At 38.1% G+C, this 19735-nt stretch overlaps 1 protein-coding gene across 15 annotated transcripts in view; it reads left to right on the forward strand.

The window, feature by feature from the left end:
- UNC79 (unc-79 homolog, NALCN channel complex subunit) overlaps window positions 1-19735 on the forward strand; it is a 270279-nt gene that overhangs the window by 61013 nt on the left and 189531 nt on the right. For all 15 annotated transcript variants that reach the window (XM_043556906.1, XM_043556897.1, XM_043556895.1 and 12 more), the window contains 3 exons: window positions 4975-5067; window positions 14290-14345; window positions 15026-15155. In XM_043556906.1, the coding sequence (XP_043412841.1) occupies window positions 4975-5067; window positions 14290-14345; window positions 15026-15155 (279 nt within the window). The remainder of the gene's footprint in view (window positions 1-4974; window positions 5068-14289; window positions 14346-15025; window positions 15156-19735) is intronic.

A 19735-nucleotide genomic window follows, 5' to 3' on the forward strand; every position in this document is an offset into this window, starting at 1 on the left:
TTCTGTGATCCTCCAAAACCCAATGAATATATATATTTAAAAAAAGACAGTCAGAACCCAACACCACATATTGATGACATTTAAATATTCTTCTAGATATAAAATTTGTTTTATTAACTAATGATTGTTTTTATAAAATAGGTCTTACTATTTTGTAAGAGCTTTATTGTTCAATTTGTGGAAATATGTTGGAATAGAAATCCAGAAGAACTGAATTATGTAGTCTTTCGCCGATTGGCAAATCTCTTAACCTCATCAAACTTTAGTTTCCTTAGCTGTAAAATTGTGAATTATCATGATCTCCCCTGCCTGTGCCCATGTTTGTTGTGAAGATCAGAAGATAACATACAGCAATGGCCTTTGAATATTGTGTCATGTTAAACAAATGTATAACAGACCAAATCCACAATCATGTGACGGACATGTCAAATCCCATTGCAACTAATTCCAATATACTGTACCAATTCATATGTTGTCCTAAAGTTTTATTATTTTAAACATAGCTTGGGAAAAGGGGCCAGCCTCTGGGGCTTGGGATTTTTCCCCCTCTAGAGTTTGTTGTATAGTAACAATAATGACCAGAATAGGTTTTGATCACATAGAATCTGACAGAACACCTCTGCATTTTTTTTTTTTAAAGATTTTATTTTTCTAAAGTAATCTCTACATCCATCATGGGGCTTGAACTTACAGCTCTGAGGTCAAGAGTTGCATGCTCTACTGACTGAGCCAGTCAGGCACTTCACCTCTGCATTGTTGATGGGCACTCTTGTCTCTATGATTTTCATTAATATAGCAGTCTACAAATATTGTAATGCTGCATGGACTTTTGGGTCATGATGTCGCAGTCTTCCCATTATGTTGAATTGATAGGCCCTTCTGAAGGCATAGGTATCTTATGCTCAAAAAAGGCATAGGTATCTCATGGAATACAAATACCTGTGATTACACAGAGATGCTTGTTAATTCAGGCAGTGCAGTCTGCCCAAGCACAGGAAACGGTTCTGTCGGATGGCACCAGAATCTGTTTCTTCTTCCCAGATGACTCTCCTACCTTTACCCCTTGAAAAATAATAAGGCTAGTGGGGTTTATTTAAATATATTCCAATTCAGACCACTTCTTATCACCATCTCTCACCTGGACCAGTCCAGTAGTTTCTGAACCAGTCTTCCTGCTTCTACTCCTGGCAATCCTACAGTTGTTCTCTACCAAACAGCCAGAGCCATCCTCCAAACATGTAAATCAGACCATGTCACTTCCTTCATCACTTTCCATTACTCTGACAAATCAAATTCAATGGCCTTCCCTAGCCCACACGGCCCTCTGTGCTCTGGCCACTGCTGACCTTACTGTTTTATTACTGCCTCTTCTATGTTCACTGCATGCTATCCACATTGGCCATTCTGCAGTTTCATAAAGGCACTAAGCTTTCCTGTGTCTCAGTAGCCCTTCTCCCAGATGGTCTTATGATTCTTCCTCACTCTCTTTAGGTCTCAGCTCAAGTGTCTCATCTTTCAACATGCCTTTCCTTACCCTCAAGCTAAATCAGGACGCTTCATCACTTTCTACCTATTCCCTTGCCCTGCTTTACATTTCTTCACAGGTACTTGTTTGCCTGTTCCTCTAGAACAGCTCTGTCTATAGAACTTTCTGCAATGATGGGAATGTTTAAAAAACCTCCATGCTGTCTAGTACACTAGCCACATATGGTAACTGAGTGCTTTAAATGTATCTAGTGAGACTGAAGAACTGAATTTTTAATTTAATTGAAGTTTAATTAATTTAAATAGCCACATGTGGCTAGTGGCTACCATATTGGATGGCAGAACTTGACCATTTAAGCTCCATAAGGACAAAGGCTTACCTGTCTTGTTTACAGCTGTGTCTCCAGGGGAAGAACAATGCCTGGGACATGGGAGCTATGGGAAGAATACTCTTTGAATTTTTAAATGAATTTTGAGTGAATAAGTCACTAGAACATTAGCTGTGATGTTAAGTGACCTGGGCTATCGTCCTAATAATTAAGTTGGTGATCCCATGCAAATAATCTGATTTCTCTTTATAAAATGGCCTTCCCCATATACTTCATTGTTTTTTGGGTGAGAATCATGTAAGAAAGCTGTATGGGATAGTACATTAGGAACTATAAGATGCAGGAACAGATTAAGCTCCTATGAGTTATGGCTCATAGAGGAAAGGTTAGAAATGGTTGTTCTGGTGGTGCTGGAGGATCAGGAAATAGGTCTTAAAACTTTTAATTGTATTTCCTGAGCACAATATTACATATAAAATCTTCTTATTTGGATTAATTCTCTTCTTCCTTCCACTGTATGTAGCTTTGGCTTTATACACCCGCACGGGGACAAGCTGCACATCTGTTTACATCATGTCTTTTTACCAAGATTCAATAAATGATGTGTGCCTGTGCATGTTTATTAATTAGAATTGTGGTAATTTTATTCAGTCTGTCAGAAGGCTATGCAATTGCAAGGCGCTGTCTGTTTATAGAGGTTCTGGAGCCAATTTCCTAGGGCTTGAACCAGGGGAACACTTTTGGCTTTGTGGTTGACCATACTTGACGGAGAGCACGGTTCTGTAGGGGTAAAAGGGACATGCAAAGGTCACAGAGCCATTTGGGCTAGTCTCCAAATAGACTTCACCTAAATCATCAAGACATTTTGGGCATCTCTCCCAGGTTTAAAGGCCTCCAGGCACAGGGATTCTCAGACTCCCTTAATAGTCATTTTATTTTTTTTTTAGAAACATTTATTATTAAAAAGTTTCAGATGAATTTAAACAAAGGTGAAAACACTTGTCCCAGGAGGACCATATATAGATGTGTATACATATATAGATATAGATACAGATATAGATAATTATTTAAAGGTATGTATTTATTTTTCCCCGAGTATGTCAGAGACTAGATTTTCCTGCCACCGCCCTGAACAAAGGGCACCGGGGCATGCACTTCTTGCTCCCACATCTAGACACCTTACTGAGTGCTTCCTTTCTTATTTCCTGTCCCTCTAGTAATGCTTCTTCCAGAAGGCTCAAGGGCCCCCTTGATCAGAGTCACATGATGTGCTTACTAAACTTGTACCTTTTCTGCTTCCAAACTGATGGAGTTAAACTCTAGATACGGGCCCCAAAGCTGAATTTTAACAAGCTCCCTGGCTAAATCTGAGAGAACATGCATCTTGTTCTTTAGTATTTGGCTCAAAGTTCTCTTCCCTTGATTAATCTCATTTGATTAATCAACTTTACCCTCTAAGAGCATTGACATGATCTGCATATCTTTGTATAATTATTAGTACCCATTTATATTGCACAGCCAAACTAGTTCATCTACCTGAATATCACCGGCTTGGTGGGGGTAGCAGCATCCCAGCTGTGAGTGATTAATAAAAGCAAATTCAGGTAAATAGAACATAATGATAGATCCCTTTTCTTTATTTGTTTGCTTATGTCTGTAAAGCTGTTGTAAACCATCCATTGTGGTGCTCAAAGTCTTTCTTTTACTTAAAGAAAAGAATAGAATCATGTTAAAATTTTCTGTTTTCTCTATTACATGACAAATCTTCTAGTGTTTTAATGGTTCTTTTATCCATGTGTATGATTATAAGTTGCCTTATTCTTAATGGATGGAGTTGAGATACTATTTCCACGTATTGCACTTTAATGTAAAATATAATAAAAATAAAATAAAGCAGATTTGTGGGTCAACTGATTTTTTTGTGGTTGCCCACATTAGTGGTTTCCTCTATTGTGTGGAGGAAACTGAGGGTTGACTGAGGGTGTCATACTCACTCTACACCGTTCTGCTCATGCTTTCTTGATGATCTGCCACAAACCTAACTATAAGGAGAGATTCCTCCTACCTACTTCTGCAATTATCCCTGAGAAAAGGAATTCATTTTATGTTTGAGTGCTTTTAAAGTTTCTTCTATGTGAGCCCTCTCTGAATTACTGGTTAGAATAATAAAGTACTCTTTGGGGACAGCAGCTCTGTGGAGTATTATCCCGAATGACCTCCATCAGTGCTAGTTTTGAATGCTTGTTGGAGTTCCCTGACATACCACTAAAAAGGAGAGAGAGAGAAATGTAATATAGTGCTGGATGCATCGTAAACAAGCCACTTACAGATGTCTTAAAAGCGTTATGTAAGTGATTATCATGTGGAGACCATGGATACGCAGCTACAAGATGAATTTTGAAGAAACCAGCTTGCTTTGTGACTGAATACTTGTGGCACAGGTTAAAATGTTCAGTGACAGTGTTATTCACAGATTCAAAAAATGCATTCTTTCAAACAACTCAGTTGGATATGAAGATGGTAAGCTCTGGAAAAGTAAAAAAGTGGTTCTCACGGTGATGAAGACGCTGCTGCTGAGTTACATGTAAAGGTTTGAATAAAATTGTTAAATGATATGTGAGAGCTGAAAATATTTTTTAAATTAGTAGACAATTTTTTTAATAATACGTGATTTGAAATTTGTGTAACTGAATTAATAAGGTCCCCATTATAAGTGGACTATTACTTCATTCACATCTCTGAAAGGTGATACATTCAAGTTGAGTTCAAAATAAATAAACCTTTTATTTTTACTTTTATTGAGATAACCTTCAACATGCCTTTATATTTGGGCACATGAGGATCTTGTTTTTTCTTTCTTTTCCACCTAGATGTAAACATCTTGGGAGCAGAGATTGCATCTAAGTATATTTCTGATAAAGCCATGACATCACACTCTGGCACTCTTTCTTCTCCTTGGAGATTCTTACCAAATGTGTGCTATTGATGATGACAGATGTAATATTTGTATGCTAGGACAGAATTTGTGCTTTTATTTGTGCAAAATATCCACTGAATTGGTTCAGACTTTTAAACAAAGTTTCCTCTCAGCTATCATGCTGTATGACAAGAAGTATACATACAGACTAATTGTGTCTAATCAAAAGATTTTTTGTTTCAGTGGGTTCCTCAAGAAGAGAAGGCGTTCCTGCCCATGTTAATCTGTCTGCATCATCCATGCTAATGATTGCAATGCAGTACACATCCAACCCAGGTAAGTGGCCTTTTGAATGGCTTGACTAATTTCAGAAACAGTTGTTAAACAAGATATGAAATAAGTAAGCTAGAAATTCTCATGTGGGAAGAGATTTTCTTTGTGGATAGACAACTGGGGTTGTGTTACAAGACAGATTTTCGGGTTGAAATAAATTCACCTTGCCTGTTGCTATTAGCAGTAATCTTGCTGGCTGGTCATATTTTTTGAATGTTTGGGGCAATTTTAGAACACTGACTAGAAATTGAATGTAAGTATATAGGAATAAGTTAAATTAGAAATGTAAAAAATCATCTGCAATTCTAATGACTGAAGATAATTACTGTTAATACTTTGTGAATTTGCTACTCCAGTGCCACACGAGTATCCTTGAACATGAATTTTTTACTACATTTCCAATTATTTCCTTAGAACAAATTCATAAAAGAGGGATTAATAAGTTAAGGGACTTGAAACAATTTCAGTAGTCTCGCTAACTACATAGGAGAGTACAGTAACCTGTCATTGAGTATTATCAAAGTTTGTATTCTGTCAGACAGATGAAGAAGAATATCTTGTTGTTTTGACTTGTATTTCCTCTCTTATGACTCATGTTGGACTGGTGTCATTTCCATTCATCTGTATAATTTGCTTTTCATTCATCAGTATAATTGCATATGAACTTTGGGAAACTGACTTGAAAAAGGGGCTGACTGTTGGCATCACATGCTATGATATGAACTCAATTTTAATTTTCATGTATTGTTTATATAGAAAGTGAACAAATTTGGTGGCACTGTTTTCAATCTTCTGCTTAATTACATAATAAATAATAATTACATTTTTGACGCAGGATGGGGGAGAAGTGTTTTATTTTATTTTTTAATTTATTGTTGTTTATTTTAAAAAGTGTTTAAACAATTTTTTTAATGTTTATTTATTTATTTAAAAATTTTTTTTTTCAACGTTGATTTATTTTTGGGACAGAGAGAGACAGAGCATGAACGGGGGAGGGGCAGAGAGAGAGGGAGACACAGAATCGGAAACAGGCTCCAGGCTCTGAGCCATCGGCCCAGAGCCTGACGCGGGGCTCGAACTCACGGGCCGCGAGATCGTGACCTGGCTGAAGTCGGACGCTTAACCGACTGCGCCACCCAGGCGCCCCAGTGTTTATTTATTTTTGAGAAAAAGAGAGAGCATGAGCAAGGGAGGGGCAGAGAGAGGGAGACACAGAATTCGAAGCAGGCTCCAGACTCTGAGCTGTCAGCACAGAGCCTGACAAGGGGCTCGAACTCACAAACTGTGAGTGAGATCATGACCTGAGCCGAAGTCGGAGGCTCAACTGACTGAGCCACCCAGGTGCCCCTAAAAGTGTGTGTTTTTTTTTTAATGTTTATTTACTTTTGAGAGAGAAAGAGAGAGAGAGAGAGAGAGAGAAAGTGGGCGGAGCAGAGAGAGGGAGACACTGAATCTGAAGCAGGCTCCAGGCTCTGAGCTGTCAGCACAGAGCCCGACATTGGGCTAGAACTCACAAACTGTGAGCTTATGACCTGAGCTGAAGTCAGATGCTTAACAAACTGAGCCACCCAGGTGCCCCAAAAGTGTTTTATTTTGAAACCTTAATGCTTCTTCATTTGGAGTGTTACCCTTTAAATATGAAATGGCTTGTGATTATTATATGAGTAATTAAAATGTATAGTTTTTTGGAAGTTCTATCTCCTATCTCACTCTGGCTTGGAGGGCCCTCAAAATGTCATTTATATTTATTATATATTATTTTTTGAAAACACCCTTCATTTGGAGGGTGTCAGTTGAAATCTCATCCTGAGCCTTTGATCCTAATTTCTAAGTTGGGAGACAGTAGAGTAGGGGCCCTAAAATTATGAGGTTAGAGGTTTGCGGGACATATCTGAGCTCACCAGCAAATTGCCAGTTAGTGTTAACCTTGAGCAAGTATTTTAACCTCCCTAAGATCAAGTTTCCTCATTTCTAAAACAGGAATAGTAATTTCTGCAATGCCTTAAAATGTTGTGAGCATTTAATGAGTTAAGTATATGTAAAATGCTTACGTAGCATAGTGACAGACACCTTGTAAATGCTCAATAAAGAGCGACGCAAGTTGCTGCAATCTGCCATTTTCTTCTCGGAGTTGAGCGTTTCACTGGAAAACCACTATGATCAGGCTGCGTTACTTCTGTTATTCCCAAATCTGTATCTTGATCTGTTCATGGGGAATGTTTATAGCCAGCTTTTCCATGCTAAAAATTACACTTGGGACTCAAAACTAGTCTTATGTTGTGGGAAACTGTTAAGAGTGAGGCGATATCCACCAGGGGGCTCTCAGGGACCAAGTGGTAGGGCGTCATTTTGTCATTTGAATTTTTATTGGGGAAGACAACAAGTGGCAGCTTGGTCCTTGTAGCCCATTGTATATCAAGGATGAAGCATAGACCTGCTCAACTGATTGATTCCTTTGTTCACTGCTCTGAGCTAGACATTGTGAAAACCACCCAGAAATACAAGGTATGGTGCTTGCTGTAGACCTTAGGTCTAATTGGAAATATTAGGCATATTCACATAAATCATTAATTTACAATGTAAAGTAGAATGTAGAAAGTAGAAAATGTGTACTATAGATAGTATTAATTCATCAGAGGGAGTGAACTCTATGGATTGGAATGATCAGGAAAGACTTTGGGCCACTTGAGCAAAGTGTGGGTCTTAAAATATGGATAAAGTTTTGATTGAGAGGGTAAGTGGGACAATCTAGGAAGGCAAGAAGTTTAAACACAGGGACTCTCCAGGTGTGTTCATGGGACAGTCAGTGGACTACCGTGAACTGTGTTCATGTGACAGCCATATGGAGAAAGAGAAAGTGGTCTGGAACATCTGTACTTGTGAACTCATTGATGCCTTAATGACAAAATTCCAATTCTAGAGGGCTATTTATATTTTCAGTAAATAGTCACTGAATATCTAGTCCGTGCCAGACGCTGGAGACACCATGGTTAGCAAAACAGAACTGACCTCTGCCCCTGCCTCATGGAACTTATATGGTAGTGGTGGGAGAAGACATTAATTAAGTAATTTTAAAAGCAAATATAAAGTTTCAGCTGTGATAAGCACTTTGAAAGATGCACTTTGTGCTCTGAGACTCTATAAGAGGGGATTTTTCTTTTTTTTAATGTTTCTTCTTGAGAAAGATAGGGAGAGAGAGACAGAGCACGAGTGGGGGAGGGGCAGAGAGAGAGGGAGACACAGAATCCCAAACAGGCTCCAGGCTCTGAGCTGTCAGCACAGAGCCCAACGTGGGGCTCGAACCCAGGAACCATGAGATCATGACCTGAGCCGAAGTCAGACGCTTAACTGACTGAGCCACCCACCCAGGTGCTCTGGGGTTTTTCTTTCCATGAAGATGTCAGAGAGGGCTTCTCTGGGGAAGTAACCCTTGGTCTGAGGACTGAAGGATGTGTAGGATTCACAAGGCCTACAAGGGGTAAGGGATTCAAATAGAAGAGTCTCATGTGTCAGAAGGAAGCCTGGTAAGCAGGTGGGCTGAGAGATTGGTACAGCTGGAGCTCAGTGTAAGGGCTGCCTTATGGAAGGTAATATCGTGGACATCTATGGGCCAGAACATGCAGCATATGTGGGCTCTGCTTGGGAGTCCTGTGTTTATCCTGAGTCTAATATGAAGGCTCTGGAGGACTTTGGGTAGTTGTACTTGTGTCACCCTGACTGCAGTTGAGAGTAGATTTTAAACTGAATCAGGGTGGCTCAGTCAGTTAAGTGTCTGACCTCAGCTCAGGTCATGCTCTCATGTTCTGTGGTTTGAGCCCTGTGTCGAGCTCTGCACTGACAGCTCAGACCCTGGAGCCTGCTTCGCATTCTGTGTCTCTCTCTCTCTCTCTGCCCCTCCCCAGGTTGTGCTCTCTCTCTCTCTCTCTCAATAATAAATAAATAAATAAATAAATAAATAAATAAATAAAAGAAAAAGGAGCCAGAGTGGATGTTGATTGACTCTTGAGGAGCCCTTGAGTTTGTCTTGGCATGTAAAAGTCAGGGGCAGTTGAGACCAAGAAAAGTAGTATTTAAAAAGTAAAATTGATAGGAGTTGGTGACATATTAGATATAGTGAATTTTTGGCTTGCATAACTGAATGCATGGTGGTTCTATTCATTGAGAAAGGAGACACTAGAAGACGAAAACCAAGCTTCTGAGGGAAGCTCATGAGATCTGTTTTGGACATGTTGTGTTCAAGGTGTCTTTGAGATGTTGAAGAGGAGATGGTATATCTTGGACTAATACAATGTTAAATGTCAATTATATCTCAATAAAACTGGAAAAAAACCTCATGCATAATCTCAGTAATAATTCCATATGACCAAAACACAACACTGCAAATAAATCAGCTTCCTCAAAAAAAAAAAAAAAAAAAAAAAAAAGAGGCATGGGAATGCAAACTGGTGCAACCACTCTGGAAAACAGTATGGAGGTTCCTCAAAAACTAAAAACAGAACTACCCCACGACCCAGCAATTGCACTACTAGGCATTTATCCACAGGATACAGGTGTGCTGTTTCGAAGGGACACAGGCACCCCCAAGTTTATAGCAGTACTATCAACAATAGTCAAAGTATGGAAAGAGCCCAAATGTCCATCGATGGATGAGTGGATAAAGAAGATGTGGTATATCCATACAATGGAGTATTACTTGGCAATCAAAAAGAAGGAAATCTTGCCATTTGCAACCACGTGGATGGAACTGGAGGCTATTATGCTAAGTGAAATTAGTCAGAGAAAGACAAAAATCATATGACTTCACTCATATGAGGACTTTAAGAGACAAAACAGATGAACAGAAGGGAAGGGAAACAAAAATAATATAAAAACAGGGAGGGGGACAAAACAGAAGAGACTCATAAAGATGGAGAACAAACTGAGGGTTGCTGGAGGGGTGGTGGGAGGGGGGATGGGCTAAATGGGTAAGGGGCACTAAGGAATCTACTCCTGAAATCACTGTTGCACTAGATGCTAACTAATTTGGATGTAAATTTTAAAAAATAAAAAATAAAACAAGTTTTAAAAAAAAGTTAGTAATCACATAATTAACATAAAAATTGAATATATTATTATAAAATTAAGATCAAAATTTTCAATTGTTTTAATGTATAAGGATATATAAATTACCATTTAAAATGTGAATTTAAAAAAATTTTTTTAACATTTATTTATTTTTGAGACAGAGAGAGACAGAGCATGAACGGGGGAGGGGCAGAGAGAGAGGGAGACACAGAATCTGAAACAGGCCCCGGGCTCTGAGCTGTCAGCACAGAGCCCGACACGGGGCTCAAACTCACAGACTGTGAGATCATGACCCGAGCTGAAGTCAGATGCTCAACCGACTGAGCCACCCAGGCGCCCCTAAAATGTGAATTTTTAAGATACTTTTAGCAGAACTCTTTTATAGGTCCTAATATATTGATAAATCAGTAAATATTCCAAATATGTCAAAAAAAAAGGCAGTGGTAATTAGGAAGTTGAATTATGAGTCTGGAACTCAGTACAGAGCTCTAGGCTAGAGGTAATGAACCTTGAACCTACACATAAATGTTCAATGATCTTTATTGAATTGCATATAGATGGTAACTGAAGTTGTATATGAGTGTGAGATTGCTTAGGGGAGAGGAGAGCATAGAATGAAAAGTGGAGTGGGCTCATGATTGGGCTTTCAAGGACTCCAATAGATAAAGATCTAGTAGAAGAGGATGAACTTGTCAAGGAGGCACAGAGGCTGTATCTGTTAGGATGTGTTTTGAACTACAAGAACGTTTGTTGTTTACTTTGTTTACTTAGTAGGAAGTCTTACAGACAGCGCCACAGTATCAGGGGACTGAGATGGCGTCTTTGTGTTTCTCTTGGACTTCTCATATTTGCAAGACAGCTGTCACAGTGGGACTTGTTATATTCTTGAATAATCACATCCACAAACAGGTCACGGGATCAGTCAGGGTAATTAGAGAAAAAGGTCTCCTGTTGTCCCTCTTTTATCACAGAGGAAAAATGTTTCAGGAGCCCCCAGTGGATTCTCTCTTAGGTCTAACTTGTCAGGGCTGAGTCACATGGCCATCTCTAGCTGCCAGGGCCTCTGGGAATGTGTCTTGCTTTGTAGTCTGTGCATTGGGAGATACACGAGGAAGAAAGGGTTGTTGATAGTGTTTGAGTAGCAACAGTAGTGTCAGCTACAGGTAATAAAAGAGGGTTAGTCATGAAATCAAGGGAAGAGAGGTTTTTATTTATTTTTATTTTTTTAAATGTTTATTTTTGAGAGAGAGCATGAACAGGGGAGGGGCAGAGAGAGAGGGGGACAGAGGATCTCAAGCGGGCTCTACCCTGACTGCAGAGAGCCTGATGCAGGGCTCGAACTCACTAATCGTGAGATCATGACCTGAGATGAAGTCGTATACTCAATGGATTGGGCTCCACCTTCCCAGGTGCCCTGGGAAGAGAGTATTTTGAAAAGGAGACAGCGGTCAGCACTACTGAGCGCTTCTGAAGGTCAAATAAGAGGCAGATTGAAGTATGTCCATTGAATTGAATGACACAGAGGTCCCTGGTGACCAAAGTGGGACCTGGTTCAGTGCTGTGATAGGGTTGGACGACAGCTTCAGGAATATGCAAAACAGGTGTCTAACTAGGTGACAAGTAAACATAGGCAAGTAAACATAGGCAAATCAAAGAAGCTTGCTGTTGCATAGCTTCTAAGAATTCCTCAACAAGGTGAAATTGGTGACTGAATGATAAAAGACTCCCATTCTAATCTATCATTCTGTTACTTGCTATTTGTTTAACCTTGGGCAAGATAGGAAACTAAGCCTGTTTCCTAACTGCAACATGGTGGTTATGAGATAATATGTATAAGACTTCTAAAACAATACCCAGCACATAATGAACCCTCAATAAATATGAGGCTTTATTACAATCCTATTGGGCAATTTTTTATCCTATGTAGTTCTTGATCTCATTGATATGTTTATATTATATAATTATTGTTGCTAGGGATTTTCCTTAATATTTCTTTTGTTAATAAGAGGAAGGATCTCAGTAAAAAGCTTGATAAAGTCAAGGGCTTACCTGATTTTTGAAATGTGTGAATACTATAAGGACATAAGTAATTTTTTATTTTATTAAAATGTTTTGTTATTATTAAAAAAATTTATTATGGAGGTATAGCTGACATACAATTATATTAGTTTCAGGTGTACAACATAGTGATTCAACAATTCTGTACATTACTCAGTGTTCACTGTGATAAATGTGGTTAACATCTGTCACTATATAATATTATTACAATATTGTTGACTGTATTCCCTCTGCTGTACTTTTCATCTCTATGACTTATTTATTTTATAACTGGAAGATTCTGCCTCTTAATCCCCTTCACCTATTTTGCCCATCCTTCACTCTTCTTCCCTCTGGCACCCATCAGTTTGTTCTCTGTATTTATGAGTCTGTTTCTGTTTGTTTTGATTTTTAGGTTCCACATGTAAGTGAAATCATATGGTATTTGTCTTTCCTTGTCTGACTTATTTCACTTAGTGTAATATTCTCTGGTTCTGTCCATGTTTTCACAAATGACAAGATTACATTCTTTTTTATGGCTGAGTAATATTCCACTGTATATATTATATCCACATCTTTATCCATTCAGCTATTGATGGACATTTAGATTGTTGCCGTATCTTGGCTTTTGTAAATACTGTTGCAATAAACATAGGGTTACATGTATCTTTTCAAATTAGTGTATTTGTTTTCTTTGGGTAAATACCCAGTAGTGGAATTACTGAATCATATGGTATTTTTCTGTTTTATTTTATTTTATTTTTTATTTTTAAAAATTTACATCCAAATTATTTAGCATATAGTGCAACAAGGATTTTAGGAGTAGATTCCTTAGCGCCCCTTACCCATTTAGCCCACCCCCCCCTCCCACAACCCCTCCAGTGGTGTTTTCTATTTTTAATTTTTTGAGAACATCCATATTGTTTTCCACAAGAGTTGTACCAATTTACATTCCCATTAATGGTGCACAAAGGTTCCCTTTCCTCCATGTCCTTGCCAATACTTGTTATTACTTGTCTTTGTGATGCTAGCAATGCTAACAGGTGTGAGGGTTCGCTCTTTGGGGTTTTGATTTGCATTTCTCTGATAATGAGTGATGTTGAGCATCTTTCCATGTGTCTGTTGGCTATCTGTGTGTCTGTTCAGGTCCTCTGCCCATATTTTAATAAAATTATTTGTTTTTTTGGTGTTGAATTGTGTGAATTCTTTTTATGTTTTGAGTATTAGCCCCTTATCAGACATATTACTTGCAAATATCTTCTCCCATTTAGTAGGTCGCCTTTTTGTTTTGTTGATGGTTTCCTTTAATGTGCAAAAGCTTTTTATTTTGGTGTAGGCCCATTTGTTAATTTTTGCTTTTGTTGTCCTTGCCTAAGGAGACAGATCCATAAATATGTTGCTAAGGCTGATGTCCAAGAGTTTATTGCCTATGTTTTCTTTTAGGAGTTTTATGGTTTTAGGTCTCACATTTATGTATTTAATCCATTTTGAGTTTATTCTTATTTAATTTTTAAAAATTTTTAATGTTTATTTATTTTTGAGAGAGAGAGAGACAGTGTGAGCCAAGAAGGGGCAGAGAGAGAGAGGGAGACACAGAATCCGAAGCAGGCTCCAGGCTCTAGCTGTCAGCACAGAGCCCGATGCAGGGCTCGAACCCACGAACTGTGAGGTCATGACCTGAGCCACAGTCTGGCGCTTAACCAACTGAGCCACCCAGGTGCCCCATTTTGAGTTTATTCTTTTTAAAAAAGTGCGCGCGCGCGCGCACACACACACACACACACACACACACACACATATGAGTTGGGGAGGGGCAGAGAAAGAGGGAGAGAGAATCCTAAGCAGGCTCCTGATGGGGGGCTCGATCCCAGGAACCATGAGATCATGACCTGAGCTGAAATCAAAAGTTGGGTGCTCAACCAACTGAGTCACCCAGGCTCCACCATTTTGAGTTTATTCTTATGTATCTGTAAGATAGTAATCCAATTTTATTCTTTTGGAAATAAGTAACTTCTAATTTAATGATTAGAGTGTAAAGTCATACTAATATATTTTATTATATCTCAAAGGATATTTTATCTAGTATTTACAATTCATGCTCAAATTATATTTTCTTCCTCACAGTGTATCATTGTCAATTATTGGAATGCCTCATGAAATATAAGCAAGAAGTCTGGAAAGTAAGTTTTGGGCCAAATTTAACTCATTGCCACAAACTTAATTTATATAATATAGTAAAAATTGTTTGCAAAACAAAGGTCAAATTTATTGGTGTCTTATTATTTTGGTGTGGTAGAACTTGGAGTTCTTTCCTCCCTGGTTAACTTACTATTTAAAGCAGAAATGTTACTTGACTAACACAGTAGCCTGACAGAAAAAGTAATTGAGTATCTCTTATTCTTATAATTTAGCAAATACTATATTACATGACAATTTTATTTAATCCGAAATGGTGCTCAAGAACCTGTCTTCTTTCAAATAGGAGATGTGAATTGTTATGAAATATGTTTTAGAAAACTATTTTTAAAATGCAGTGTTTGGCAAACTGGTTTATGCTATTCTAAAATCTTTCTTTAACGTTATCCTGGATAGAGAAGAATTTGTTAAAAGACAGTGTAGTTTTGCCCATTACCTGGAGGGCGAATTAGGGAGGGCTTATTTACAGAACCAATAAATGAATAATAAAAAATAATGTTTTAATGTGATCTCATCTGAGAAACAGAGGTAGGTAATGAGATGTCAGGGAAATTAACCACCCAACCCTTCTATTGGAATTTTCACTGCTTTGGTAATATTAAGTGAGCTGTTTTTATTTTTATTTGATGATGCTAAGTCAAAATATGCTTCCTGTTTCCTTTAGGATCTTTTGTACGTGATTGCCTATGGGCCTTCACAAGTGAAACCTCCGGCTGTACAAATGTTGTTCCATTACTGGCCCAATTTAAAACCTCCTGGGGCAATAAGTGAATACAGGGGCTTGCAGTACACAGGTAAGATGAGAATAAGCCCTGGGATGCCCCATTTTAATTCTCTTCGGCCACATTTGCCTCACCTACTTATTATTATTATTTTTTTTAGTCTTGCTGGATTATATTTATGTGCCTTGAGACATTGTCATAAACCCTTTCTGAAACTAGGTGTTATAAAATCAATTAATGAAAATCAATTTCGAGAGCATTTATGACATTGCAGCAAACAGCCTAAGTCTTAGTCTCATTCGCTGTACACCTGGCGTGGGTGTTAACTATCGCTAAGCTGAATCAAAGGTGTGAGCAGCGAGTATTGCCGCTGGTTTGCCCACCATTTAGCAAAACCTCAGCTGGCTAATTCTGCCTGGAGAAGACTTGCACGTTTGACATTACCAGTTCATACACTAAATAAAAATTAAGTGACTGTGAGAGCCTAGTTGGACAGGAAGAGTCAACAATTGGTGAATATTTGTGTAATAACCAAGAAGTAAACGTTGAATTTAAATGTAAAGATGTATATTTAACAAACAAACAAACAAACAAACAAACAAAAAAACACCTTGAGTCCTATTGTTTATGTTTGTATATTATAAAATCAAAGAAGGAACCTATGCTTAATGGAGTTTCTGATGTCCCTGCCTGCTCTGTCCCCCCACCTAGTTGTCTACATATTTTCATGAAAATAGGAGAAGTGGATATTTTGGCAAAGATAGCTTTTATTCAAATTATTGTGAGATTGTACATTGATCCTCTGAGAATCTCCTTCTTTCTTGGTATTACTTGTCTTTCCCATGATGATTTGAGGTGATTCAAAGGGGATTTAACTTAATTCAGGTGTCTGATTTATGTTCCTGATGAAAGCCGAGTGTTAAGAGATGTTAACACCTGTTTTTTGGGCTTTGATGGTCTCTGGTGGGCTTATTCTGAATTCAGAAAAAATAGTATTGGCTTTAGTGGTGCAATAATATTAATTAAAGCAATGAAGGTAAATAGTGAGTATCTTTTTAAAAAATGGAAATTGGTATCATTGGTGTTTTAAATCATGGATAGTAGAGAATATTTAAATATTGTTAAGTGGATAATTTGAATATAAAAAAAGGAAAAAATTTGGAAGCACTAATAAAATACATGAAATGACTGGAATATTCAACTTCTCAATATATCCCTGCAATAAGCGTGACATGATGTATGAATGGGGAACCAGTATCGAATGAAATTTATTTGATAAATATTTGAAGAGTAACTATTATGTGCCAGGCACTGTTTGCTGATGCCGTAAGAACCGATTCAGAACCAGACCCCATGGAGCTTAATGCAGTCTGGATATGGAAACTGATTCACTTCTTCAACAAATGTTTATAGGGTGTCGACAGGTGTTATTCTAGGCACCGAGTGGTAAAGTGATGAAAACAGACTAAAATCACTGTGTGTGGACATTTCAGTTTTCCGGGGAAGACCAGGAAACTGCTTTACAGTGTAATAGGGGCTAAGGCAGAACAAATACAAAGAGCTATGGGAATATGCAGCAGGGGCCTCTGACCTCACCCTGAGGGTGGGCAAGTTTGGGGAGGGTTAAATTGTCATGTGTCATGTGTCACTCACATGTAAGCTGACACCTGAAAGATATGCACACTCTAGATGTCAAAGGGAGAAGGGATCATGAGTGGATAAAATGCAAATTTGAGGCAGGAGGAACACATGGGTTCAGACTTAGAGGCCAGAGATAGCATGATCCTATTTAGGAACCAGAAAGGGTTATGTGCAGCCAGACAATGGAGTGACAGGAGGAGAGCAGCTAGAGATAAGCAGAAAGGCTGGCAGGGCCTGTGAAGGAGTTGGGATTTTATCCTAACAGCAAAAGGAAACCACTGACAGGTTTTAAACGGAGAAGCCGCATGATGAGATTCGCCTGTTCAGAGCATCCCAGAAGCCTGGCAGGCTGACAGCAGCTTCCGTTTACCCCTGTGACCCTACCTGCTAGGAAGAGCCAGTCAACCATGTCTCCCCAGAATAGCTCAGTCTGTGTCTACTGAGATCAGAGCTGCTCTTTCATCTTTTCTTGGCCGATCTGAACAAGATGCCTGTGTCTACCGGCATCCATTCTTCAGTCCATTGCTGTGATTGTACTTCCGTCCACCTTCATTCTTTCAAGTGTGTCATTGTGTGCCTGCTACCTGCCAGGCACTGTCCAAGGCCCTGGGGTAGTGACTCTCTTGGAACCCCCATCCTAGTTGACCATGGCATTCTATGCAGGAAACAAGAGATCATGGGAAAAAAATGAATCATTCTGCTCCATGTATTACTATTGATCTAGCAATGGCTGTTTGTCAGACATTGTTCTAGCTGCTTCTGTCTCACTTAATACTTTCACCTTATCCTGACTGAACACAGTTATGGACCAGCATTATATTGGGTTTTACAGACATTTTCTCAATTAATCCTCACAAAAATCTTGGGATGTAGGTTTTCTTATTTAAACATTATAGGTGACAAATGGGACACAGAGTTTGAGTAACATCCCTAAATTCACACAGAGAATAAGGGAGCACAGCTTGAATCTGGACTTACATTATGTTCATTGAAAACCCACATTTTTCTGTTCTAACAGTGTGACATCACTTCTTTGAATTCAGTTCTTTAATTAAACTTTAACAGGAGCATTAGAAATTTTCTATAACAGGGGCGCCTGGGTGGCTCAGTCGGTTGAGTGTCCTACTTCAGCTCAGGTCATGATCTCGTGGTTTGTGAGTTCGAGCCCCGCATGTGTGCTGACAGCTCAGAGCCTGGAGCCTGCTTCGGATTCTGTGTCTCCCTCTCCCCCTGCTCATGCTCTGTCTCTCTCTCTCTGTCTCTCAATAATAAATAAACATTAAAAAAATTTTTTTAAATAAAAAAAAAGAAATTTTCTACAACATCTGTCAAAATGAAAGATGCACTGAAGGGTATCATCAGTATTTAGTTGTTATCTGACTCTACATATACATTATTCTTAATAATAAAAGTTATATGGATACAGAATTTCATGGGCTTGGAAACTTAAATATGAAATACTTTCTTAGGGACCAGAAGCTTTTGTATGCTTTCTGAGTGATTTATTTCTTTTTTAAAAAGTAAAATTAATTTTTTAAAAGGAAACATTGCTCTTAGAAAAATTATAGAACTATATAAGAAAGAAAAAAGAATACTACTACCCAGAGATGACCAGTGTTAACATTTTGGTGTGTTTGTCTCTAGTTTTTTGATATGTATTTTAAAACGAAATAGACCTCATATTGTATATAATTATACAAGGTTTCCCTCCCAAGCTTTCATTATGACATTTTTAAGATCAGAAAAGTTCAAAGAATAACACTATGAACATATCTATAGCCACCTAGATTTAATAATTGTTAGTAATTAGCCATTATTTTAACTTTATATATGTGTATATAAATTATTTGTTGTTTTTTAAGCATAGTAACATAGGAATAATTACAGCTGATGTGAAAATCAAATAGTGAGGATTTGGCAAGAAGCAATGTTTGCCTCTTTTGGGCTTATTACTATTTATCAACAACAAAAACTCCTTCAATTAGTTTGCTCATCGAATAGGAGTCTTAAAGATGCAAAAATTACAAGAAGTTTCTTGGCAATGGAAATAGCCATTCTGTTGTCCTATAACACTCTGCTTCTGTGGGGGAGAAAGAAATTATTGAGTCTTTTGTTTTTGTATGTGTGTGACAGTGCCTCAACTGGTAAATAATTTAGGTCAGCACTGGTTGTTGTGTGGTTTTCCTCTGAACTATGGAACAAAAGATGTAGCACAGATCTACATTTCCAAGACAGTTTGTTGCCGAAGTGATAAAAATGAACTGAGAATAAGTACTACAAGGTTAGACTTTGGGCTAGGCTACCAGATATCTAACCTTACCTTAGTACAGTTGGATTCCTGAGTTGTATACAAGTAGAAGAAAGTCTACCAGTACTTTTATGTCATAATTTCTCCATTATTGACTTCTTATTTATCTTTTTGTTATTTTATCTCCACAAATTTAAAAAAGTATTTTAAACCTTTTGTATTTGTACTTTATACTCATATGGAAAAACACAGATTTTAGGTGTATGGGGAACATCTTGCACGATGTTTACCGCCATGATTACCTCCTCCTTCTACCCCAAAGGTCACCACTAAGTTGACCTCCAACATCCAAGATTAGTTTTGCCTATTTCTGAATTGTATATAAATGGAATCATACATTATTTGTGTGTGTGTGTGTGTGTGTATGTGCATGTGATTTGTCTATGGGTTGAGCATAACTGTGTTTTGTTCGTTTTTATTGCTACATATATTCTACAAAATTGATGTACTACAGTGTATGTATTGATTTTACTATTAATGGATATTTGGGTTGTTCCAACTTTTTGGCTATTACAAGTAATGCTGCTCTGAACATTCTTCTATGTATCTTTTGGTGTGTGCATGCACACATTTCTGTTAGATATATGCCCATGGTGGGATTGCTGGATCAAAGGGTGTGCACATATGTAATTTTTACATCTCCCCCACCCCAGCATATATCTAATTTTAATGGATGATGGGAAACAGTTTTCCGAAAAGGGTT

Source organism: Prionailurus bengalensis, chromosome B3 (assembly GCF_016509475.1).
Source record: "Prionailurus bengalensis isolate Pbe53 chromosome B3, Fcat_Pben_1.1_paternal_pri, whole genome shotgun sequence".
In the NCBI taxonomy this organism is placed as follows: Eukaryota; Metazoa; Chordata; class Mammalia; order Carnivora; family Felidae; genus Prionailurus; species Prionailurus bengalensis.